The sequence below is a fragment of the Antechinus flavipes genome, chromosome 3, assembly GCF_016432865.1.
Source record: "Antechinus flavipes isolate AdamAnt ecotype Samford, QLD, Australia chromosome 3, AdamAnt_v2, whole genome shotgun sequence".
Lineage (NCBI taxonomy): Eukaryota > Metazoa > Chordata > Mammalia > Dasyuromorphia > Dasyuridae > Antechinus > Antechinus flavipes.
In genome coordinates this window covers 403,592,098-403,619,694 of record NC_067400.1, presented here as the reverse complement: position 1 = coordinate 403,619,694, position 27,597 = coordinate 403,592,098, and the positions used below count along the sequence as shown (strand labels likewise).

Here is a 27,597-nt window from a genome sequence, read left to right as displayed (position 1 = left end):
AGCCGGTTGCTGCTCTTGTATATCCCAAAGTCGCTGCAGCGTTTACTCTGGAGCGGTCGCTGCCACTGTTTCTGGACGCTGTTTCCCCCGTCTTCACTTGAGTGTGGCAGGCATGCAGGCTGGCTGAGCCAGCAGTGTGTACTGAGGGGGAGGAGGGAGGAGAGCGAGCGAGCTGGGGGTGGTGGTGAAGGCAGCGTGTGACAGATGTACTCCTCTGACAGCTCTCGGTATCAGCCCAGTGGCTTCCTGCCATTGGCTCAGTGCAATGGACCGGCAACGCCGCACACTATAATAACACTAATGCCTGAGAGCAGCAGCAACTCAGATTCCTTCCGCAAAGCCGAGGAGATGCTGCTGCTAATGTTGCTGCTCTCGCTGCCACAGCTCAGACTGCTCCTCTCCTTTCTGTGCTGCACTGAGACACAAGCTGAGGCTGGTCCACGCGTCTGACTTCCTCAGCAACCCTTGTGCGCTCCTTACCCCAAGCCTCTCCTCCCAATCTGGGATTCCCCTCCCTCTTCCAGTCAATCCTCAAAAAGGAATCAAAAAGGAAAAAAAAAAAAAAAAGAGGAGGGGGCGGGGGCAGCAAACCTCCCTCAGCAGAGCTGGGAAAAGAGGAATTGAGTGTCTGATTGTCAGCCCTTCCTTCACGGGAACAAGGATTATATGTATGTGTGTGTGTGTGTCCGGTGTGATTTGGCTGCACCTGGTGCCCACAGATACCTTCATCCAGTCCCGCGTGTGTGAGCTGCTGCTGCGGGCGCGGAGGTGCATGGAAGCAGTGGCTGCGGTGGTGGAGGAGGCGGCGGCTGCCCCATGGAGTGTTACTACATTGTCATCAGCTCCACTCATCTCAGCAATGGGCACTTTCGCAACATCAAGGGAGTTTTCCGAGGTCCCCTCAGCAAGAACGGCAACAAAACTCTGGTAATTGCTTGTTTCCTACTCGCCTCAGAATCCTCTGCCTAGGGCACTGTGAAGGGGTTGGGGGGGAGGCATATTGAAGAGTGTGAGATTAGAAGATTTTGCTGAGAAGGTCTGCTTATGTGTGTTTTTGTTTTGTGGGGGGTTGGGTTGGTGATGAAGCGGAATGCTCGGAAGAGACTCCAGCATGGGGAGGAGGTGTGTGTTCTCTACAATCCGCGCCTTTTGATGGTGACTTTTTTCCACTTAAAGCGTTTGAGTCCCTCTTCATCACTCTCTGGCCCTGAGGATTATGTGTGTGTGTATATATATTTTTTCCCCTGATGAATCTAAGTAAATTGTATAGTCTGGACCTTATGTGGAAAGGGGAAAGAATAGAAGAGACAGTCGTGGTTGGGGGTGCTTGGAAGAATCAAGCTCTCAGAATGTCATTCAGTATTAAGAACTGAAGGTGAATAAGGGTGTGGGTGCCATCAATGAGGGTGATGAGCTGTTTGGTCAATGTAGCTGAGGAGACGGGATGTTGAGTGTGTCTCTGGAGTCCTTTTATGCAGGGGGGTCACAATAATGTCAACCAAACTTCTCTAAGTGAGATATTTTACAACCTCTCCGCTTTCCCACCCCACCCTGCCTCTGCATGAAGTAAAATCAGAGCCAAGTAGTCAACTCTCAATTAACTATCCTAATGGGGTTGGAAGTTAAATGTGAAGGTACAGCGTTGTCTATATCAGATCCGATTCTAATGGAAACATTTTTAGACAAGCAAAGAACCTGGGCAATCACTGGTAGGTTCTCCCACCTATCAGAGTCCTGGTAGAAACAGCACTCAGGATTGGGTGGGATGATGTGTTAACTTCAGTGCTGAAAAGTGGGGGTGAGGCAAAGCAAAGCTTCTGACTGGTGATCAGAACATGCTTTGGGAACTGAAAACTTCCAGCAGAAATTATTGGAGATACACTGGTTTAATTTTTTTTTTCTGGGGTTGGGGAGGGTTTCAATGTGAAAAAGAGTATACAGATACATAAGCAGAAAGGCTGACAGAAAGGTGGAGGGAAGATAGGGGGAAAAAAAAACAACGAATTTTTTGGACATCAGGAAATAAATACTGATAATTCTGAGCTCACCAACAATCCAGTTTCTTTGGATTCATAAAGCTGCATAGGGTACGAAGTCAAAGCCTAGAGTGGCATATTGTAACATATATATGCACACACATATTTAAAGGGTGAGAAAGAGAAAAGTAAATAGGAATAAAAATAATAATTGTACATACATACATACATACATATCTCTTAACTTTCTGTATAAGGAGTTATAGGTGAGAAAACTAACAAAGAAAGGCAAACTGTTTTATAATAGAAAGCCTTTAGTTAAAAGTCTTTAAGAGTTGCCTAGAGCACTAAGAAGTTGAATGACTTCTATGCTATCACTAAACTAGTGCATGTCAGAGGTTATCTTTGGACCTACTTTGTCCAGTCCCAACATCAGGCTGCCTCTAAATGTAGTGAAATTTCTCTTTTCATTTCTAGAAAGTAATCTGTATTTGTCAATGAAAGAAACCTAACTTCTGCTTTATCAGAGTATGTAAGAATTTTAACCAAAGACATTCTCTTTCGGGGACACAAGTGAATTTGCATAAATTATAGGGATTTGAGTTTATTTTCTCTTTAGTGTATTTATCACTTGAATATAATGTTCTCTCTTTCCTAGTTAAATTATGTATAGACACACACACACATACTCACACATGTCAATAATCATGGCCTGATTTATTAAAAAGGGAAAAAAATAAATGTTCCCCATCCCCCTCTTTCAATAATGCAATGAAGAAAGATACTGATCACTGAAATGAGGCAGTCTTCAGTTCTACTGACTCTTTTGGGAAATTCAGGGACTTGACATTTTTTTTTTTAAATATAATCATCTCATTTCTTATAGTCATTAGTGATTTGCCTTTTAAACAAAGACATGCTGTTGTTGAAGACTGCTAAATTTGCTGACTTCAGAGTTCCATCTCATTTATTCCTAGGTGACTATTAGTTAGAAGTATATAACAAATGAGAGATCTATATAAAAATCATTGACATAATTTTGCAATTTACTTATACCTTCTAATTTAATTTACAAATTTTTCAGGTCATCCCTCACTTCCTAACAAGAGCTGACTGGCTTATGCCTTTTTATTATATATTTATGAAGGTAAAATTAGCTGATTAAATGAAATATTTATAAAATACTAAGCACAGTTCCTGGCCCATAGTGGGAATTATATAAATGTATATTCCCTTCTCCTATTCACCTAGCAAACAAAAAAGAGATGCAATTTCATCCGCATTTTTAAAATGGGGATAACAAAGACATAGCCACACTATGATCTATTGAATATAACACCCCAAATGTATGAGACTTATATCATGGGACTGGCAAAACTGCATAAGGGGTTTAGAAATAATTGCTGTCATATCTCTGTAAGCAGAAACAAATGTAAAACATCTCTTAGTTTTAATAAAATAGTATTATGAGAACCACAGATCTATTCTTTCCCAAGTTATACTTCTTAGAATGACAGAAGTTTAATACTTTATCACAAGAAGTTTATTTCCTTAAATTGAAATATTAAAGACTATACTAAATATTTTATGAGTAAGACAATATTTGATATACTGTCCTACCCCATCCCCCAAAATAAACACTCTATATGGAAATATGTATTTACCTTAGATATTACATTATTATAGAGCTGAAGTATAATAAATGTATTTGAATTTCTTGAAAGACATCATGTATATATTCGTATGTGTATATCATCCACTGAATGAGAAAATGATTGATTTTTAACTTTATTAGGAATGCTGGAATATCATGATTATTTTCTAAGTTTGAATGACCTCATAAACCTATTTGTAAACTTCGAGGAATTTAGCTCCATTAAAGTACAATTCAATGGATCCCTTCTTCGAAACATGAACATTTAAAAGTTTTGCGTACAAATTAAAATACATGATTTTAATATACATTTTTTTGGCAATTAAGTGAACCAATGAGCCTTGTAAATAGTATTTTAAAAGTTATTTCCCTAGTAAAATATAAGTATTGTATTGTCCCTTTAAAAATACTGTCACCTCTAGTGTTTATGCGGTGTTAAAGTATGTTTACATGGTTTAAGGTATTATAATTTCAAGAGAATTTCACTGAAATTATTTGTCAAAAAAAGTGTTGGAAATTTTCCCAAACCTATTCTAATCATTTCTTTAAAATACACACACACACACACACACACACACACACACACTCACACACACACATATGTATTAGCAGTCTCAGTGTACGTTAACTGATTGATTTAAAAGTCTTTAGAGGATTTTAGGAAATATATAATTTGAATTTTATATCTCTATAGCCCACATTATTTTTAGAATTGTGAAAAAAGTGACAATGTAAACAGAGATATTCAAGTTTCATTATATTTTGCAATTTGTTTTGTAACTATATCTAGAATTTTAGTTCTACTTATGAATCATATCTTTAAAAATGTAGGAGATAGGCACCTACAGAGAGAGAATTGATGAAACCCAGCAAAATGAAATATGATTTTCTCTATTTTTCTTGTTTTATTCAAATTTGGCTAATATGGAAAATTATTTTACATGACTTCACATGTGTATTTGATCTATTGCTTGACTTTTTAATAACTTTGGGAAGGTGTAGAGAAAGGGAGAGAATTTGGAGCTCAAATTTTTAAAATAAAAGAATTTTAAAATAAATAATGAATTATATATAACATAATTAAAATGTAGGATACAGGTCATAAGTTAAATCATGTCTTTTTTCTAACTTTTTGGAAGCAATCTATTCATAAAGTGGGTAGAATATCAGTAGCTTTCTGTTGATGAACTTTGTGACAATTTGTGTGAATAAAATAAGGTCTCTAATTTTGTTTAATGAATTAAAAGACTTTTTTTTGGGAAATCCATGTATTTTAACAAAAATAAATATATTTGTCTTCTTTCCCTTTCTTCTGTCTTTTCCCTTTCACATAAAAAAAAAATAAGAGAAATGAAACTCACTATACTGTAGATACTATGTCAGATTAAAATTACTTTTCTTAATGTGGAAAGTCAGTTCTTCTCATGCTTGTATAATTGTTCATTAATGCATCATTTGTTTGTCATCAAAACTTCCTTTTTTCTTTCTGAAAGAAAAAAAAATAACTACTTAAAACAAAATCATTTTAGAGCACCAGATAGCTTTGTCTTTGAGAAATCATGTTGAATTCATACACAGTTATTTTGTTAATAATTTTAGATCTTATGAAGTTGATAACATTTTATGTATTTTGCAGACTTTAAAGAACAATCAGAGAACTGCTTAGAAGTGTTTTTTTTTTTTTTTTTAATTAAAGCTTTTTCTTTTCAAAACATATGCATGGATAATTTTTCTTTTTTTTTATTAAATAACTTTTTATTGACAGAAACTGCTTAGAAGTAATACAGATGTGTCAGTGGCATAATCCAAATGGATTAACTCCAAACACATTTCCTCTAGTTTCCTATAGAATTAGAAAAACAAAAAGGTGTAGGTATAATTTATTCCACTTGAGAAAAGATGCCCAATCACAAATTGTGTTGGCTTCAGAAATTTTCTTTATATTCTTGTCTGTAAAATTCTGTTGGCATTGCTTTGCTAAAGTAGATAAAGCAAGAGAATAATTTGAATCTTATGTATAGATTCCATATATCATTAAATCTTTTTTATGTTTGCTGCTTTCCATTTCCAACAATATAGATATGTACTCAAATTAGTAAGAAAATATGTCTTTAAGTGCATTCATCTATTTATTGATTAACTCAATAGAGCAGTTGCTATACATAAAATACACTATTCTATTTATGCCTAGTTATGATTTACTTGGAAAATGTGTTCATTAAAAATCCATATTTTGAGGTTAAAACTATTTCCTGATTTTCTTCTTCTTCATGTTTTCTGTTATGCTTCATTATTGTTGATCTAATCTAACTTGTATTTAAAATTTTTTGAAATATGTATGTGGATTTTTATTTTTAATGAGTATAGAGTTTTATATATTTGATTATTATTTTTTTCTATTATTTCTTTATTATGGTTTCCAAATTTTAGTATACTGATTATCTTCCATAGTGAGTGATATAACTATTGCATATGAGCCATTTCTGAAAAAAAAAAAAAACCCAAAAAAACAAAAAACAAAAAACAGTGGCTTGTGAAGGAAATAAATATCTATTATTAATAGATAAGGTATGTTAGAGAAGAAGAGATTTTTCTAATAATTTTTTCAAAGTTTCTAGGATCTGGGATTTCATCAATGTTGGTACTGTTGCAACCACTTAGTAAATAGTAGGTAATCTCAAAGTTTTGCTGTAGTTGAGAAAAAATCATCTTTAAATGGTCAACTATTTAGTAATGAGTTTACTTAACTGCTACCAAAAGTGTGATCTGGAAACAAAATAAAATACAATCTTAAAGAGCCTATACTTGTAGCTTTTTCACCTTAGTGGGACCTGACACAGTTTACAAATTCAATTAACTCAGTCTTTGAGAAATCAGAAATGATCAAAACAAAGTGAGAATCCCTAGGAATGAAATTTACTGGAGATTTTTGTTCACATTTCTCCAAAGTGAGAAATGCACTTGAGAAATGAGTATGATAAATGTACTCTATTTGGTCAAATTCACAATGTTAACAAGATTCACTCTAAAATCTGTTTTTTTTTTTTTTTTCAGCAGATCATTGTTCATTTCTTAGAGACCTATATATTATACATTACTTGTGCTTTTCTCCTTTTTAATTTGGAAGAAATTGACAGCATGAGCAACTTGTCTAGACAAATTAATAGGCTAAGAGAAGTCACTGACAAGTTGATATGTTGAGTACTCCAAGACATGTCCATCAAAGTTGCAAATGTTATTTTAAGGGGGAAAAAAAAAAAAACTTAATTTAGTAATACTTATGATTTCTCCCATTACTTCAGAGCAATAAACTATTTTTAAATGTGATACTTTAAATAATTGACATTCTAGGTGGGACTGTGCAATACTATACCAACATATTTAATATTTTAATGCTTCCAAAAATGGAAAGTTTCCAATACATGGGATAGATACTCTAATGATGTTTTATTTGGAATAGAAGGAAAATCTAGAAAAGAATCACTACACATAGGAAAGTAAGAAGGGGTTGTGATCTTTATCAATGGAGTCCAAGTGATTCTAGAATGCTCTATGGCTTTATATATTACTGATGATCATTTTATTTTTTTTAATAAAGATGAATAATATAAATGAAGTTGACCAAAGAGATCATTTAGTTCAACTATCTAAACTGGGAAAATAAAAATGACCTTTTAGTCACTAAGCCAGAAGTACAGTATAGGTCTTTTGACTCCTTTTTCTGGTGACTTTAAACATGGTATCTCATGTACTTTTCCCAATGTTTTTTTTGTAGGCAATAAGCCAGCATGAATTTTTTTCACTTGGCTTCATAGGCTTTGTATTTTACTACAGTATCTATTTATGTAATGCTCAACTCCCTAAGATAGTCTCCAGATTTATTAACTTGTGATATTATCTTAGAAAGACAATAATGTGAATTTGAGAATAAAATACTACTGCATTTTTGAAAATGCCATCTGTCACTCAGGCTGTTTGTTTTCTTTGGTCTTTTTCTTTATTATTCAGGGTATTTTTACTCAAGATTATTTTAGGTAAACATGTAATAGTTCAAATGAAAGCATATTTGAAGAAGTGTATTATTTAAAATAGTTTAAGCAAAGAAAATATTGATGTTCCTATAAAATTATGATGATTCACTTAATTTCCTCAATAATCGGCTAATTTCATGGGGGGCCCACAGTTGCAAGTAGATAAATAATGCGGGTTGAAAACCTTTTAAAAAATGGTAATAAAAACTGTCTATAAGTGTCTTAATTCATGTGTTCAATATATAACAATAAAAATGCTGTTGATAATAGGCTTTACTAATAAACAAACACAAGATCACATGCTCTTCAGATTTTCCCTTTAACCAATATTCTCTTTTAAATCTATAATCTGGAGTTCTGTTTCTTGTTTCCCCGAATCTTCCTTTACCTCTAACCAAATTCTGGTATTTCTACATTCCTTTTCTATAGAGACTATGTTATCATGAGCTCTTCAACTATTAAGGCTTCATTAATTTTATTTTTCCTAAATGTTACAATGTACTTGCTAATATACTATACTATAAAACAATATCATAAATATTTAAAACTAAACTATATTTGTCAAAATAAGTGAACAAATTGCATTCCATGATGTAGTGCCATTGAATCTTCTTTAAAGCATGATTAGTGGAAATGTGTGTGCTTCTCCAAATGTAATTACTTTTCATTTATTGTTTGCACATATCATTTTATTTAAAACTTGTAAACATTTTTATTACAGAACAGTTCAGTGAAAAGGAATCAAATATCCTAAGATAGGAAATATTATTTGCTTTGCAATGAACTTACTAGCTATTTAGTAAAAATAGTAGCATTTTTCTCTAATTGGAAAAAGTTATTTTCATATTTTTAAGCATGATTTTCCCTGGAAATCAACCTGTTGGAGATTTTGTTTTTACTGTAACTTGTTTGGTTAGGGAAAAAAATGTTCAATCCTTTCCTGAATAATATTCAATGTGATTTGGATTACTCAATAAACTGTTAAAACTATGTAAAATATAATTATCCTCCTTAGTTCAGCTCTGATACTTAATTGCAGAGGCATTTATTTTAATCACAAAAAAATAGGGTCTCTTAAGAGAAAGAATACTTGGAAAATGAAAATAATAGTTATAGTCTAAAACTATTTTTGTAGTTTATTTCCAATTGCTAATTTTAATGTTTGAAATGAATGTTTATACATGCATTTTCATTATGTTCTGAAGTTTTATTAATTTTTGAAAAATAAAATGCCTTTTGAATATGATTTATCTACAGAAAAAATATTTAGATTCCTAGTGCACGAAAATATTCCTATTGTGAGATAATGTGATATATATATATATACTTATATATCTATACACACATGTACATATATGTACATATGTAGGTAACACACACACATATATAATATATATAACAATGTATGTGTGATGTAAATTTGTAAATTTTAATCACCAGCAAAATTGGAACTATGATCTCTTCTGTAACAATCTTTCCAAATTGTGAAAGTTTCTTGTATTTCTTGAAGTCTTTTTAAAACTTCTTATTTTTATGTTGTTTGACATAAAAAAGTATAAAATATTTCTTTGATGGCACATAAAGAACAAAATGTGTGCTATCCCATATATATTGTAAAACGGATTTTGAAATATCTATTTTTAAAGTGGATGTATTAATAGCCTTGTCAAATAGCCTAATATGATTTTTTACATTTCAAATAAACTAAGATACTGAAGTAAATGAAAAAATCTATATATGATAAATAGTGCTCACTTACCTCATGAAATTACAATGAAAATATATTATAGATAGTACTCTTGTATTTTCAAACTTGAAATTCATATTTTTTTTTTAAAAAAATGTCTTTCAGACAAAGAGATAATGTTTTAAGTTAGTCCATAGTGTTTATTCCTAAAGAAGAATGATTTTTTGCTATATATCCTAGAAGCTTTTATTTCAAATATATTACTATTTACCTTTGCAAGAAAAATAATCAAAGATTTACACATAATATATGCAGCTAGTTTTTTGTGTTTTTTTTCACAGATGACCAAAGTGTTTTTAATCAAAAGGAAACTCTTGGAAGAACACAAAATTACCATATACAGTTACAGTCTTTAAGAGAAAGGCGAGGTAGTCAGCAACCATTTATTAAGTGTTTATTAGTTGCCTGCCACAATGCTAAGTATTGAAGATTTAAAGAAAGCAAAAAAACACCCCTTCTTTCAATTTGGCAAGAATAATTTAAAGTAATTATTAAATATATTTAAAATTTTAAACTAATCATTTATCAAAATTAATAAAATGAGTACAATGCAATAGATCATAAATAATATTAAAATGTGGATTTCTAAGTTAATATGCAGAGATCTTTAGTTTAATGACCCCCATTTCTATTTGAATTTGGTACCAAAGAAGAAAAAAACATATAAATAATTAGACTTATACAATATATAACAAACACAAAATAGATGGAAGTTCATCTCAAAGGAGAAAGCTTGAATGCCTTGAAAGAATAAAGAAAAAAAAAGACCTTCTGCAAGAATTAACCTTTGAGCGAAATCTCTTGAAGGAAGCCAGGATTCTAAAAGAAGATGAGAAGGAAGAATAGAGACAGCCCAGAACAAAACACAAAGACAGAAAATGTTGGGATTTTTTCTTGTTATGATAACAATAGGTTAGAATGGTTTCATAATACAGTACATGGAACTATTAATATATAAGCCTATATTGATTAATTATTTTTCCAGCAGAGACCAAACCTCTAAAGAGATGGAAGAGAGTTCAAGAAGCCTCGATGAAATAGAAAGGAATTTGAAAAAAAATTAGGCACACTGAGTTCTGACAAAGATATCCTCATGGAGATAAAAATAGAATAAGAGGAAACCCTTAGAAAATTGGGACCAGCAAGAGAACACTGTGTTCAGAATGTGTAGAGCTGAAAAACACAAATTGAGCACTTTTATATCTATGGTACGCCATGTGTTCTTTCTGATTTTAGAACTTTTGAAAATATAAATTTTAAGGTGAGGATCAAGGTAAATCATGGAAATTTACTTCCTACATAGATTGAAATATAAAGCAATGCCACAGACCATTACTATAGAATATACTACTCCAGCTTGCTACTGAGGATCAAAGCACTTTGCTTACAATTCAGGGTGAAAAAGCCCCTCCTTGAACCTCAGTTAATACAATATAATTTATTTTCATATCACTATTTACAATTCTTTATCCGAAAACACACACGTGTGTATATGTGTGTAGGTGTGTATATATGCTTATTCTGTACCTAAGAATTATCAATCCTTGTTCATTTACACAGTTGGCCACTATAGTGTATTGAGATTTCCTTTTTAAATGTTTGTTGTAGCTTGCAGAATATGTAGCCCATGTGAGACAGAATACTCATGTTTTTACATCTTTGACAATACTCATTGGAATAACTATACCCTGGAGATCTCTCCTAACAATCTTTCCTTTGCCATATTATAGCCCTAGAACATTACTCTTTACTCTAGGACATCTGCCTCTCTGGAGCTGCTAACCTAGTATTTCTTCTAATTGTCTTCAATTAAGTCAATTGGATAAAAACCTCCCATTAATGACATTTCCTTTCAAATTAATATTGGGAATAGTCTTGCTATACTGCTAAGAATCTATTATCCCTACTAGAGGAAAGAAACCTCCAAAATCTCATAAATATATAGTTTTAGGGAATACTAATATAACCTATATACACAAGGAAAAAAAAATCAACGTTGTATAATAAATAAAAAACTGATATAGAATCAGAAAGACATCTGATGTATATTGTTTGTATTACTGTATACAAATCATATAACCTTTCAGTGGGCAACTCTTTGAGACTATAGATTGCAGAATAGTTTTGGATCTGTATTGAGTTTTCTCATGGAGATTTGCATACAATTATGAAATCACAGAATTATCCTGTTACTTACAACCTTCCTCAAATATATCTATAGATATACATTCACAGTTAACTGCAGTATCATTTTAATTTCCTTGGGCAAGTAGGCAAGTATGAAATTTATCGATTGGGTCTTGAGTGCAAAGTCCTCAAGGTGCAGGTTCACATTTGATTTCTCTAGGATTTACTAGACATTTAAAAGTCTATTGATTTCACATCTGTGAACATCTTACTTGCTTCAATACTAATATTAGACAGGTTAACATTTTGGAATTTTATAAAATGAACTGTTGGAATGGTTTCAGCTCCATCATTTTGTTTTTTATTCAGTAAGAGATCAACATGAAATAAAATCGGCAGTGTGTTCAACATGTAAATCCGTACTATTTTATTCCTACAATGGCACTGACAGTCAAGTATACTGAAGAATAAATGTGACTCTATATCCCAAATCACTGTACTAAATATGTGAAATTAACATTCATAGGAAAAATGTTCACACTGTATATAAGTATATAACATTCTCTGTATTTCTAATCACAGTGAAATTAACTGTGTAGCATGAACGATTTATTTTTCATGGTTTAGCACTTACAGTAGTTGATCCTGTGATTAGTCCACCTAAAAGACCATGAAGCTACATTGTCAGTGAGATTTTATTAATATTGTGTCATCTTGCTTCAATTTAACATTTACTGCAAGATTTTTGCTATTGTAATGAAAGGCATTACTCACGGGATTAAGGAAAAAAAAAATACCATTCTTCAGTGCTCTTGTATAGTGTCTAGCACTACTTCATAAGCATTTATGAGCATTTCTAGATATTTATGATACCTTTTGATTATAACCTTTATATTGTTGATGTTTTAATTTGGAACACTTTCTAAATTATTCCATCAAAATGCCCTGGGTCCTAATTAAATATTTATATCATTATGCCAAATGTTCTAATTTTATAAACACAATCATGTAGAGACAATCCCATTACATAAATTGTTGGAATCTTTCACAAACAAAAATTATATAATGATTCATTTTAACAATTATATCAAATGGCATATGTATCCATGAACTAAAAAGCAAAGTTATTTCATACACATTTTCTCATTGACTGCTAACCATATTGATATAAAGATGGCAGGGAGGGGAGGGAGATGACATTTTTATTTCCGCAAAAAGTAAATGAGTTCCTATTAGAAGTTTATTTTAAACATCGGTCTGCCTAATATTAGGGAGACTACCCAAATATTATTTACAGATATAAAACTTTCCCAAGAATTGCTTTGACCACATCCCATAAATTTTTATATATTGTCTCATTATTGTCATTCTCTTGGATGAAATTATGGATTGTGTTTATGATTTGTTGTTTCACACACTCATTCTTTAGGATTAGATTATTTAGTTTCCAATTAATTTATGGCCTATTTTTCCCCTGGCCTTTTATTGCATGTAATTTTTATTGCATCATGATCTGAAAAAATACATTTACTATTTCTGCCTTTGATTTTGAGGTTTTTATGCCCTAATATATGGCCAGTTTTGGTATAAGTTCTATGTATTGTTGAGAAAAAAAGTACATTCTTTTCTGTCTCCATTAAATTTTCTCCAAAGAGCTATGATACCTAACTTTTCTAGAATTCTATTTACTTCCTTAACTTTTTTCTTATTTATTTTGTGGTTCAATTTATCTAGTTATGAGAGAACAAGGGTGAGATTCCCTACTAGTATAGTTTTGCTGTCTAATTCTTCTTGCACCTCTTTTAACTTCTATAGGAATTTGGAAGCCATACCACTTGTGGCATATATGTTTAGTATTGATGTTACTTCATTATCTATGGCAGCCTTTAGCAATATGTAGTTTACTTTCTTATCTCTTTCAATTACATTTATTTTTGCTTTTGGTTGATCTGAGATCAGGATTGCTTCCCCTGCTTTGTTTCCAAATATTATTTATAAATATAATCAACCATTCATCTACTCCTTGTGAGAATTTTCAACCTGTCCCACGAGTGCTAGTAGTTCAAACAAATAAACTTTTCTTCTAAGTGACTTAGCCTGAAATTAAAATAACTCAATCAGTTCTCTAGAAGAGTAAAAGAAAAGAGAACAAGCTTAGATTAATCACCAAGTTAGATAATCAACATCATGTTGAAATAAGAACAACTAAAATTTACATAGTGATTTAATGATTAAAAAATATTTATTTAGAGGGGTTAGAGCCAAGACGGCAGAGTAAAGGCAGGAAATCATCTGAATTCACAAAACTCTTCCAATACCTTTAAATAATGAATTTAAATAAATTCCAAAGCAGAACCCTTAAAAAGATGGAGTGAAGGGGCAGCTAGGTGGTGCAGTGGATAGAGCCCAGCCTTGAAATCAGGAGGACCCCAGTTAAAAAATCTAGCCTCAGGCACTTAACACTTCCTAGCTGTGTGACCCTGGGCAAGTCACTTAACCCCAGTTTCACACAGGGAGAAAAAATAGTGTGAAACAATTTTCCACTCAAGGCAATTTGGAAAGTTAGGACTTTTACCTGAGTGAAAGTGCAATACAGTCCCACACAGCATAGCCTGACCCAACAAACCAGGAATAGGCATTGGGAGCCGGTAAATTAGCAGCAGTAGTAGCAGCTTCTCAGCCCACAGATAGTAATGGGGTAAAACAAATTGATCAAAAGGAATTACAAAGTCTCTTTGCTAGCCCTGAGGTAGGACTTGGAATTAATGACTTTGCCTATACTCAGATCTAGATGACAATCCAGAGAAGAAGGAGCACTAGCACATCAGTGCATGTTATTGCACCGGAGTAAAGACATTCCTCACAGTTCCAGGCAGGTCACTCACAGGCCAAAGCACAGGCTAAGGAAGTAGTATACACATATCTCCTTAGATCATATGACCTGGGAAGAACTGAAAACGTATAAGTCCCTATAAGTATCTCTGAAAACAGCTACACAAAACTATTAAAGCGATGGACAATATATCTGCTATTCTAGAAGCAGAATCCTACTTTAAAAAAGAATTAAAAGACAAATAATATTCTGAGAAAGGGAGAAATCAACAGAACAAATTCTAGCTGTATAAATTTACAATATTGACAAGGAAGACCAAAATACACTCTCAGAAGAAAATAATAGAGTCAAAGCTCCTACATCTAAAACCTTCAAGAAAAAATAGGAATTACTCTCATGCCATGCAAGATCTGAAAAAGGATTTTGAAAATTAAATGAGAGGCAGAGGAAAAACTGGGAAAAGAAGTAAGAGTCATGGAAGAAAATCATGAAAAATGAATCAGTGGTTTATTAAAGGAGACAAATATACGCACACAAAGTTTAAAAAAAAAAAAAAAAAAAAAAAAAAAGACTAAGTCAAATGGTAAAGGTAGCCCAAGAAGTCAACGAGGAAAAGAAAGACCAAATGGAAAGAGAAGCACAAAAATTCATTGAAGAAATAAAGTAAACAAGTAGAATTGGACAAAGGAAAAAGGCATACAAAAGCTCACTACCGAAAATAATTCCTTCAAAATTAGAAGTGAGCAAATGGAAGAAGTGACTTTATGAAGCAAAGATAATAAAACAAATCCAAAGAACGAAAATATATAAGACAATGTGAAATATCAAGAGAAACAACAATCTGGAAAATAGATCCAGGAGAGATAATTTAAAAGTTATTGGACTACTTGAAAGTCATCATTATCCTAAAAACAAACAAACAAACAAACAAACAACAAAGCCCAGGCATCATTTTTCAAGAAATTATCACGTGAAATTCCCTGATATTATGGAATTGGAAAGTAAAATAGAAATTGAAAAAATCCATCATTCATCTCTGGAAAGAAATATCCAAATGAAAACTCCAAGGAATATTATATTTATGTTCCAAAGCTCATGGGAAAAAAGAAAATAATTGTAATTCATGTATCATAGAACCATAATCAAGATAACACATGATTTATAAGCTTCTCTCTGAAGGATCAGAGAGCTTGGAACTTGATATTCCAGAGGGCAATGGATAAAGTAATTAGGATTACAACCATGAATCACTTACCCAACAAAACTGAGTATGAGCCTTCAGAAGAAAAAAAAAAAAAGAATATTTAATGAAATAGAGGACTTTCAAGCATTCTTTATGAAAAGGCCAGAGTTGAATAGATAATATAGCTTTCAGATACAAGACTCAAAAGAAACATAAAGAAGTAAATGGGAAAGATAAATTATAAGGGACTTAATAAGGTTAAACTATTTATATTCCTACGTGGGAGGATGTATCTCATAAGAACTTTCTCATTATTAGGACAGTTATAAGGAATATATACTTAGAAAGAGTATATACAGACAAAGGGCATAGGTTTGAAATGAATATAAAGAGATGATATATTAAAAAAAAAATTATGGGGAAAAAGAGGAATGTCCTGGGAGAAGTGTAAAGATAGAGGTAGAATAAAATAAACTATCTCAAATAAAAGACCAGAAAGCTTTTATGTTGGAAAAGAAGAGGGGGAAGTTAAGGGAGAATGAGAGAACTGTACTCTCGTCAAATTGGGTCAAAGAAGAAAAACACACTTAATTATGTATAGAAATTTATCTTATCCTATGTAAAGTAGGAGGGAAAGGGGATAAGAGAAATGGGGGTGGGACTAATAGAAAGGAAGGCAGATTAGGGAAGGAGGTAGTAAGCAAAATACATTTGAGGAGGGACAAGGTGAAAGGAACAAGAATAGAATAAAAAGTGGTGAGGAAAACAAGATGAAGGAAAATATAATTAGCAATAATAATTGTGAAAAATAAATTAAAGCATTAAATTAAATTTAAATTTAAATTAAAGTAAATTTACCTGATAAAGGTCTCATTCCCACACATATTGAGAACTGAGTCAGATTTATGAAAAAATAAGAGCTATTCCCCAGCTGATAATGGTATATTAGTTATTTCCTTAGGTTAGTGAGATCTCACAGAGGAGCTCCTCTTACCAATCTAGATCAGTTTTGCTTAGCAAATAAAAATTTTAGAGATCTGCCTGAGAGCAAGAGAGAAATTTAGAAACTTGGCCAGGATCACATATGTGATATGTATCAGAGGTAGAGTTTAAGCCTAGGTCTTTCTGATTTGGAAGCTAAATCTCATCCTATGAATTAAGCCACTCTGTCTCATTGTTTTTTCTTAACTGCAAAATCTTGATTTTTAAATATTATTTCTAATCATGTCCACTCAATATTTGGATACATATGCTCAATGAATGAGTACCCATAATAATCCTTTAAATATAAATTATAGAAGAAGCAAAATTTAAAACGGAGAGACTTTCTTTTTTTTTTTAAATTATTTTTTTATTTATTTATTTTTTTAATTTTTTATTTAATAATTACATTATATTGACACTCGTTTCTGTTCCGATTTTTCCCCCTCCCTCCCTCCACCCCCTCCCCTAGATGGCAAGCAGTCCTTTATATGTTGGATATGTTGCAGTATATCCTAGATACAATATATGTTTGCAGAACCGAACAGTTCTCTTGTTGCGTAGGGAGAATTGGATTCAGAAGGTATAAATAATCCGGGAAGAAAAACAAAAATGCAGATAGTTTACATTCGTTTCCCAGTGTTCTTTCTTTGGGTGTAGCTGCTTTTGTCCGTCATTTATCAATTGAAACTCAGGTCTCTTTGTCAAAGAAATCCACTTCCATCAAAATATGTCCTCATACAATATCGTTGTCGAAGTGTATAATGATCTCCTGGTTCTGCTCATTTCACTTAGCATCAGTTCATGTAAGTCTCTCCAGTGCTCTCTGTATTCATCCTGCTGGTCATTTCTTACAGAACAACAATATTCCATAACATTCATATACCACAATTTACCCAGCCATTCTCCAATTGATGGGCATCCATTCATTTTCCAGTTTTTAGCCACTACAAACAGGGCTGCTACAAACATTTTGGCACATACAGGTCCCTTTCCCTTCCTTAGTATTTCTTTGGGATATAAGCCCAATAGAAACACTGCTGGATCAAAGGGTATGCACAATTTGATAATTTTTTGGGCATAATTCCAGATTGCTCTCCAGAATGGTTGGATTCATTCACAACTCCACCAACAATGCATTAGTGTCCCAGTTTTCCCGCATCCCCTCCAACATTCATCATTATTTTTTCCTGTCATCTTAGCCAATCTGACAGGTGTGTAGTGGTATCTCAGAGTTGTCTTAATTTGCATTTCTCTGATCAATAATGATTTGGAACACTCTTTCATATGAGTGGTAATAGTTTCAATCTCATCCTCTGAAAATTGTCTGTTCATATCCTTTGACCATTTATCAATTGGAGAATGGCTTGATTTCTTATAAATTTGAGTCAGTTCTCTATATATTTTGGAAATGAGGCCTTTATCAGAACCTTTAACTGTGAAAATGTTTTCCCAGTTTGTTGCTTCCCTTCTAATCTTGTTTGCATTAGTTTTATTTGTACAAAGGCTTTTTAATTTGATGTAATCGAAATTTTCTATTCTGTGATCAGTAATGGTCTCTAGTTCATCTTTGGTCACAAATTTCTTTCTCCTCCACAAGTCTGAGAGATAAACTATTCTATGTTCCTCTAATTTATTTATAATTTCGTTCTTTATGCCTAGGTCATAGACCCATTTTGATCTTATGTTGGTATATGGTGTTAAGTGTGGGTCCATGCCCAATTTCTGCCATACTAATTTCCAATTATCCCAGCAGTTTTTATCAAATAATGAATTCTTTTCCCAGAAGTTAGGGGCTTTGGCTTTGTCAAACACTAGATTGCTATAATTGACTATTCTGTCTTGTGAGCCTAGCCTTTTCCACTGATCCACTAATCTATTTCTTAGCCAATACCAAATGGTTTTGGTGACTGCTGCTTTATAATATAATTTTAGATCAGGTACAGCTAGGCCACCTTCATTTGATTTTTTTTTTCATTAATTCCCTTGAGATTCTCGACTTTTTATTGTTCCATATGAATTTTGTTGTTATTTTTTCTAGATCAATAAAATATTTTCTTGGAAGTCTGATTGGTATAGCACTAAATAAATAGATTAGTTTAGGGAGTATTGTCATCTTTATTATGTTCGCTCGGCCGATCCAAGAGCACTTAATATTTTTCCAATTATTTAAGTCTGACTTTATTTGTGTGGAGACTTTTTTATAATTTTGCTCATATAATTCCTGACTTTCCTTTGGTAGATAGATTCCCAAATATTTTATGGTATCAACAGTTATTCTGAATGGAATTTCTCTTTGTATCTCTTGCTGTTGGGTTTTGTTGGTGATGTATAAAAATGCTGAGGATTTATGGGGATTTATTTTGTAGCCAGCTACTTTGCTAAAATTATGAATTATTTCCAATAGCTTTTTGGTAGAATCTCTGGGGTTCTCTAGGTATACCATCATATCATCTGCAAAGAGTGATAGTTTGGTTTCCTCATTGCCTACTCTAATTCCTTTTATATCTTTCTCGACTCTTATTGCCGAGGCTAGTGTTTCTAATACGATATTAAATAATAATGGTGATAGTGGGCAACCTTGCTTCACTCCAGATCTTACTGGGAAAGGTTCCAGTTTTTCCCCATTGCATATGATGCTTACTGATGGTTTTAAATATATGCTCCTGACTATTTTAAGGAAAAGTCCATTTATTCCTATGCTCTCAAGTGTTTTTATTAGGAATGGATGTTGGATTTTATCAAATGCTTTTTCTGCATCTATTGAGATGATCATGTGGTTTTTGTTTGTTTGGTTATTGATATAGTCAATTATGCTAATAGTTTTCCTAATATTGAACCAGCCCTGCATTCCTGGTATAAATCCTACTTGGTCATAGTGTATTATCCTGGTGACAATTTTCTGTAATCTTTTTGCTAATATTTTATTTAAGATTTTAGCATCAATATTCATTAGGGAGATTGGTCTATAATTTTCTTTCTCTGTTTTCAGCCTACCTGGTTTAGGTATCAGTACCATATCTGTGTCATAAAAGGAGTTTGGTAGGACTCCTTCAATCCCTATTTTTTCAAATAGTTTATATAACATTGGAGTTAATTGTTCTTTAAATGTTTGGTATAATTCACATGTAAATCCATCTGGTCCTGGGGATTTTTTCTTAGGGAGTTGATTGATAGTTTGTTCTATTTCTTTTTCTGAGATGGGACTGTTTAGGATATTTACTTCTTCCTCTGTTAGTTTGGGCAAGCTGTATTTTTGGAGGTATTCTTCTATTTCATTTAAGTTGTCGAATTTATTGGCATAAAGTTGGGCAAAGTAACTCCTAATTATTGCTCTAATTTCCTCTTCGTTAGTGGTGAGTTCTCCCTTTTCATTTTTAAGACTAACAATTTGATTTTCCTCTTTCCTTTTTTTAATCAGATTTACTAAGGATTTGTCTATTTTGTTGGTTTTTTCATAGAACCAACTCTTAGTTTTATTAATCAGTTCAATAGTTTTTTTACTTTCAATTTTATTGATCTCACCTTTTACTTTTAGAATTTCAAGTTTAGTGTTTGACTGGGGGTTTTTAATTTGTTCCTTTTCTAGCATTTTTAAATGCAAACCCAATTCATTGACCTTCTCTTTCTCTATTTTATACAAATAGGCCTCTAGAGATATGAAATTTCCCCTTATTACCGCTTTGGCTGCATCCCATACATTTTGGTATGATGTCTCATTATTATCGTTTTCTTGGGTGAAGTTATTAATTATGTCTATGATCTGCTGTTTCACCCAATCATTCTTTAGTATGAGATTATTTAGTTTCCAATTATTTTTTGGTCTACTTCCCCCTGCTTTTTTGTTGAATGTAATTTTCATTGCATCGTGGTATGAAAAGGATGCATTTACTATTTCTGCCTTACTGCATTTGAGTTTGAGGTTTTTATGTCCTAATATATGGTCAATTTTTGTATAGGTTCCATGAACTGCTGAAAAGAAAGTGTATTCCTTTCTGTCTCCATTACATTTTCTCCAGAGATCTATCATATCTAACTTTTCTAATATTCTATTTACCTCTTTGACTTCTTTCTTATTTATTATGTGGTTTGATTTATCTAATTCTGAGAGTGCAAGGTTAAGATCTCCCACTATTATAGTTTTACTGTCTATTTCTTCTTGCAGCTCTCTTAGTTTCTCTTTTAAGAATTTAGATGCTACCCCACTTGGTGCATATATGTTTAATATAGATAGTGCTTCATTATCCATGCTACCCTTTAGCAAGATATAGTGTCCTTCCTTATCTCTTTTGATTAGGTCAATTTTTGCTTTAGCTTGATCTGAGATCAGGATGGCTACCCCTGCTTTTTTGACTTCACCTGAAGCATAGTAGATTTTGCTCCAACCTTTTACCTTTAACCTGCATGTATCTCCCCGCTTCAGGTGTGTTTCCTGTAAACAACATATTGTAGGATTCTGGCTTTTAATCCATTCTGCTAACCGCTTCCTCTTTATGGGGGAGTTTACCCCGTTCACGTTTATGGTTAGAATGACCAATTCTGTATTACTTGCCATCTTGTTAACCCCGGTTTATGCTTTCCTCCCTTCTTTCCCCTTTCCCCCCTTCCCAGTATTAAGCTTGTGAGCACCCCTTGCTTCTCACAGCCCTCCCTTTTTAGTGTCCCTCCCCCCGCCTTAGAGTTCCTCCCCCTATCTTACCCCTTTCCCTCCCAGTTCCCGTATTCCCTTCCGCTTAGCTTATTCCTTCCCTTTCCACTTTTCCCTTCTCACTTTTCAATGAGATGGGAGAAGTTTCACCATAGATTGAATATGTCTTAAGATTTTTCACTTAAAGCCAATTCTGAAGGCAGTAAGATACCCACTATATTCATCCCCCTCCATTCTTTCTCTCAGATATAATAGGTTTCCTATGCCTCTTCATGAGATGTACTACCCCCACTTTACCCTTTTTCTGGTACAATGTCCTTTCCACATCAATTTCTAGAACAAGGTATACATGTATTCTTTATACATCTATATAGTCAAAATATAGTTCCCAAGATTAATCTTTACCTTTTTAGATTTCTCTTGAGTTCTATATTTGTAGATCAAACTTTTTGTTAAGTTCTGGTTTTTTCATCAGAAATAGATGAAATTCGCTTACTTCGTTGAATGTCCATCTTCTTCCCTGGAAAAAGATGCTCATTCTCGCTGGGTAAGTTATTTTTGGTTGCATACCAAGTTCCTTAGCCTTTCGGAATATCATATTCCAGGCCCTTCGATCTTTTAATGTGGATGCTGCCAGATCCTGGGTGATCCTTATTGTGGCTCCTTGATACTTGAATTGGGTTTTTCTAGCCGCTTGCAATATTTTTTCTTTCATCTGAGGGTTCTGGCATTTGGCCACTATATTCCTTGGTGTTTTGATTTTAGGATCTCTTTCAGTGGGTGATCGATGAATCCTTTCAATGTTTATTTTTTCCTCTGTTCCTATGACTTCTGGGCAGTTCTCTTTGATAATTTCCTGGAAGACAGTGTCCAGGCTCTTTTTTTCATCATGTTTTTCTGGGAGTCCAATGATTCTCAGATTGTCTCTCCTGGATCTGTTTTCCAGGTCTGTTGTCTTCCCCAGAAGGTATTTCACATTTTTCTCCATTGTTTGATTTTTTTGGATTTGCTTGACTGATTCTTCTTGTCTCCTCGAGTCATTCAATTCCACTTGTTCAATTCTGATTTTCAGTGAAGTATTCTCTTCACTCACTTTTTTAAAATCTTTCTCTAATTGTCCAATTGATTTCTTTTGTTCTGTGGAATTTTTTTCCATTTCGCCAATTTTGTTTTTTAGAGAGCTGTTTTCTGTTTCCAGTTCACTAATCCTATTTTTCAAGGATTTTACTTCTTTATCCACTCTCTCTTTAACTGACTTCTCCAGGCTCTTTTGCCAAGCCTCCCTCTCCTTTTCCCAAGCCTCACTCTGCTTTCCCCATTTTTCTTCTAGCTCCCTTGTGAGAGCCTTTTTAATCACTTCTATGAGGTTCATCTGTGCTGAGGAACAGACAATCTCCTCCTTTGGGGATTCACCTGGGGACTGCCTGTTTTTAGTCTCCTCAGGATTTAGAGTCTGCTCTCTATCTGTGTAGAAGCTGTCAAGGGTTAAAGTCCTCTTCAGCTTCTTGCTCATTCTGTCTATTAATCAGAGACAAACTACCAAAGAAAAACAGAAAAAACTGGAGTCTTTCTTTGGGGGGGGGCTGGGTGTGTTATCGAGCTTCCTCTACAGACTGCAGGGGGCAGCAGTGAGGCACTAGCAGGACTGTGCTGCGCCTGCGCTCTGAGATCCCAGAGCGTGCTGAGTCACTGTGGGGGGGGAAGGGGAGGGCGGCCAGGTCCTGAGAGACTCCAGCTGTTTGGGGTTGTGTTCTTCAGCCCCGGTGTTTTTAGCTTCTCTGCTGGGCTGTTGACTTGCTGCCGGAGGAAAGTATCCAAACCTGTAGCGAAGCTCTCCCCGCAGAGACGGCTACGATCACTCTCCACCCCCTCTCCAGTCTGCTCCTGTGCTCTCACTGCCGCTGCCCGCCGCCTGCGCCCGATCTAAAACCGCCCCAGCCCTCCAGTAAAGACAGACCTTTTCGTGGCGGATCTCAAGGATGGCTTCTCTTGGTAACTATTTGTGGGTTTTTTTCAGTCAAGCATTGATTCAGAGGCTTGTAATGAAATGGATAGTGAGAGAAAGCGTGGAGCTTATGCAGCTGTGAGCCTCCTCTCTGCCATCTTAACCGGAAGTCCTCTCTCTTTTTTTTTTTTTTTTTTAATTTAAATTTTATTTTATTTAATAATAACTTTGTATTGACAGAATCCATGCCAGGGTAATTTTTTACAACATTATCCCTTGTACTCGCTTATGTTTTGTTTTTTCCCCTCCCTCCCTCCACCCCTCCCCAAGATGGCAAGCAGTCCTATATATGTTAAGTATGTTGCAGTATATCCTAGATATAACGCATATTTGCAGAACCGAACAGTTCACGGAGAGACTTTCTATAAAGTAGGTCCTTGTTTCCATCTATGAAATCAAAGTTATATTTCATCCAATTCTCCAAAATAAAGATAATTTCTATGATAAATATATTGCAATAGTGCAAATGAAAACATTGCATAAAGTATAAATGTAAATGAGATACATAACAACTTCTTATTACTAGTAATCATTATTTATTTGTTAATGCAATAAGTTTTTAGGCTTCAAAATACAATAATCTTAAAACAAGACAGATATAGAATATATTTATTAAAGTACATTACTTGGTCCAAGGAAATGGATTTGATAAATGTTGGAAAGTCTTGCTATCCCTAGAAATTCACAAAAATGGTGTGTTATTCCATGACTGAATAGTTAATCATGTCAAAAATAATGATATACTATTAAATTCATGATATTATGAAAACTAGTGAACTTAAGAAGAAATATGACTAAGTTACTATTATGTAGCAATTTTGAAAAACCTTTAAAAATTCTGGAACTTTGTACTGAAAAAAAAATTTTAGTTGTCAGTAAAATTTCACCACATTGAAAAGGCCATACATCTGTCATGTTGATGTAAACTTCCATGTACTGTCATACATACAAAAATTAGTTCTGCAGCAAATAAGATATTGGACTAGAAATCAGGAATACTTTAAATTTGTCTTATCTCTGAAGTTCACTAGCTATTACAATGGACAAGTCACTTAACCTCTTTGGGACTCACTGTCCTTATCTATAAAGTGGGAATATTAATACCTGTATTACTTACCTCTTGGAGTCTCATGAGTCTTAAAGAAGATAAATATAAAACATTTTGCAAATATGTGAGTATTATAGAAATGTCAGTGATTGAAAATATAAACATTCAATCCATTTTTTGATTCAATAAACATATTTTAAATTACTATTCACTAGGTAGAAATCACTGGAAAAAGTACTGCAGAGGATACAAAAATGAATAAGATGCAAAAAAACTTACAGTATAGTGCAAAAAATATAATATATATATGTATACACATACACACAAATAATTATTAGTATACTTGGTGTAAGTATGGATAAAATATTATGAGTTTCAAGGAGAAAATGATCACTTCCAACTGAAAGGAGATAATGGATTCTAAGAAAAATTGACATGTAAGGTGACTCTTGAATAATATATAGGATTTCAACAGGTTAACATTTGTCTAGACTTATGGGGTAGAGAATGATAATGATATAAATTATATAATTAACTAATATAAAAGAGCAGAACTCATTCAGCACATAATAACTGATACAGTATGACTGAGTGTTGAGCAACTAATTAGCTATGATAAGATTGAGAATGAAAGCTCAAGCCAGTCTGTGGAGGATTTTTAAATGCTTGAATAATGAAATTGTTTTCTGTTTGGTAAGCAGAAAAACAAGCATTTGAGTGTGTTGAATAAAATATCATTATTTTTTAATTGTTCATTAGGATAGATTGAAAAAATGATTATTCATGATGGAAAGAGTGTAGGATCTTTTATCAGAAGTCCTCAGTTTGCATTCTGCCTTTGACATTGCTTGTGTCACCTTAGTTAGGAAAGTCTCTTTAATTCTAAGATTTTAGCATCCTCATTTGTCAAATGAAAAGGTTGAACTAGAGAATTTCTAATCTGATTTTCCATATCTATCACTTAGAATTCTAAGGTCCTGAGACTAGAGACAAAGGGAACAGTTTGAAGATTAATGGAACAGTTGGTAGAGGATCTGTACTAGAGTCTTACTTTATGCAAAAAACACTATGGTGTTTAAAATAGAAAAAATGGAAAGGAGGAAATAAATGTAGATATTATAGATGTAAAATATATAAAGATTGATAATGCTTCCTGAATGATTAGGGGAATGGGAAATGAAACAAAAATTACTGGATGTTGAACAATTAAGTGATATTATTAACAGGAGCAAGTGAAGAGCAAAATAACAGAGAGATCCATGACTATTTTATAGAGCACTTAGTGAATTCTTTCGTAGCTCTGTGATCTTAATTATTTGGTGACTTCCTCAAAGATTTTGTCTTGAATATTGTCTATACTTTCTCCTCCCCTGTAATTCTAATCCTTGTAATACTTCTTTATAATATGCAAGCCTGTTTTGCCCTTGATCAAATGATATACTTCCTCACATATATTTTATCTTTCCTTATAAGGACCTATGCATTTAACTCACTGAAAATGAAAATACATGTTGATTTGATTTGGAAGGTCTCATCAAGTACCGTGCACAACTTATAAAACTTCATACTCTATAACAGATGTTGTCACATATGTCACAATCATATAAATGATGAATTTCTTTTACAAATGTTCATCTTAATCACTTTCACTATGAGACAAACAAGTATTCCAAGAAGTAATGATTTTTATTCATTTTATGTGTAGCAAATTAAGTTCTCTAATGTCTTCATTTTCCTCCTTAAGAAGAATCTATGATAAATACAAACTTCTTTATGTTTTTAAGTTTCATTTGTCTTAAATTTTTCTACAATAATATTCCTCCAATATTATGTATGTTAATAGACAAGGATTTCCTATATAAAAGTTTCAGCTTTTAAAAAATATATTTATTAGAAGCAATTGGAATTAAATCCAATTAAATCCATTTGAGGCTCATAAAACTGGTGTGTGAAGCTTGGTGTGAACTCAGCTCCTTCTGACTCTTAAGACAAGTGCTCTGTTCACTGCACCACCTAGCTACCTATTTTAGGATTTTTATTGTGGTTGTTTTTAATGTTTTAGATGAAACCTATGATTTTATTGGTGCAATAAACTCTTGGCGATGAAAATTCCACTAAACACAGCTAATGTCTTATATTGTTGCCAGGATACTATCTGAAAAATTCAGTTACTAGTCAAGTTCACAACGTCAGTATATATGAAGGATAGCACTTGAGTCTAGTTCTTTCTGACTCTCAATATGTTATCTCTTTATCCAGCATACCTTGCTTGACTTTCCATATTTAAAGCAATACTAGTTGAGTATATATTTAGAAATGATTCCATAATGTTGTGATTCTTGGTGCTCTAAACTATTTGCTAACACTCCACAATTAATAGATGAGAAATAAAATGTCACATAGGAGTAAGGATCATTTTGTATTTTTTGTTTTTGTTGGTTCTTTAGTGATCATGAACAAAGTCTTACCTATCTAGTGGCCAGATTAGGAGGAACAGGATTTTCCTTAAGGAACTAAGCATAGTTTTAGAATGTAAACATATTCTGTCCCAACTTGGCAAAACATGTCAAACATTGTGTTCTGAGAGTATAAAATGTTTGAGGAATCAAAGTCATCTCCACTGATGAAGAATCAAAATAAGATTTTATTATAGAATTATGCAAAAGTAAAAAAAAATCCAAACTAAAAAGATGTATTATATTGAATCTGAAATATCTAATAAGTAGATAGTGTCAATATGATATTAATAGATGCAAAATCCTGACTACTGACAAAAGAGACACATAGATTTCAGGTCTCATTTTAACCTATTACCACTTTATATAATTGCTACCTTTATATTTTCATATTTAAATATCAAATGACATGTATTTTTGTCAGGATTACTTATATTTTTTTTTATCATTTCTAATATACCTCCAAATTTCTCGATATGTCTGTGCATAGTATTGATATGTAAATAAACAAAGCTCTTCACATAATGTTCAAAAACATTAAATTTTAATTGACATATGGATAATTGTTATGAGTTCAAATGTTGGAGTTCCTGTTCTTCTCAAAGCACAGCCGGTTTAGAGGCTTAGAGCCCTTCGGATGTCTCCAAATCCAAAGGTTCTGTCCTTCAGCCTCAGCCTCCTTCTGGGGAGTCCAGCCACCAACTACAGTGGTATGAGATGAAGATGAATCTGGTTGTCCACTGAACTCTCCACTCGTAGCTGTATCCTCTGAAAACCCTTCGTCTGCCACCAGAGTCGCTCCTCTCGAGTCCAGCTGAGCTCTCTTCTGCGACCAGCCAGCCAAGAGGAAAAAATGTATTCTGCCATAGATCCCTCATCGCTGGCCTTTTATCTGACTCTTCTGAGAG

The 27,597-nt window shown here is 33.2% G+C and overlaps 1 protein-coding gene across 1 annotated transcript in view; it reads left to right on the top strand.

Annotated features, from left to right (window-relative positions):
• The first annotated feature begins 813 nt into the window (after positions 1-813).
• Positions 814-27,597, top strand: part of ZNF804A (zinc finger protein 804A) — a 513,927-nt gene continuing 487,143 nt past the window's right edge. The window contains exon 1 of the mRNA XM_051986066.1: positions 814-927. Coding sequence (XP_051842026.1) covers positions 817-927 — 111 coding nt within the window. The 5' untranslated portion in view covers positions 814-816. The remainder of the gene's footprint in view (positions 928-27,597) is intronic.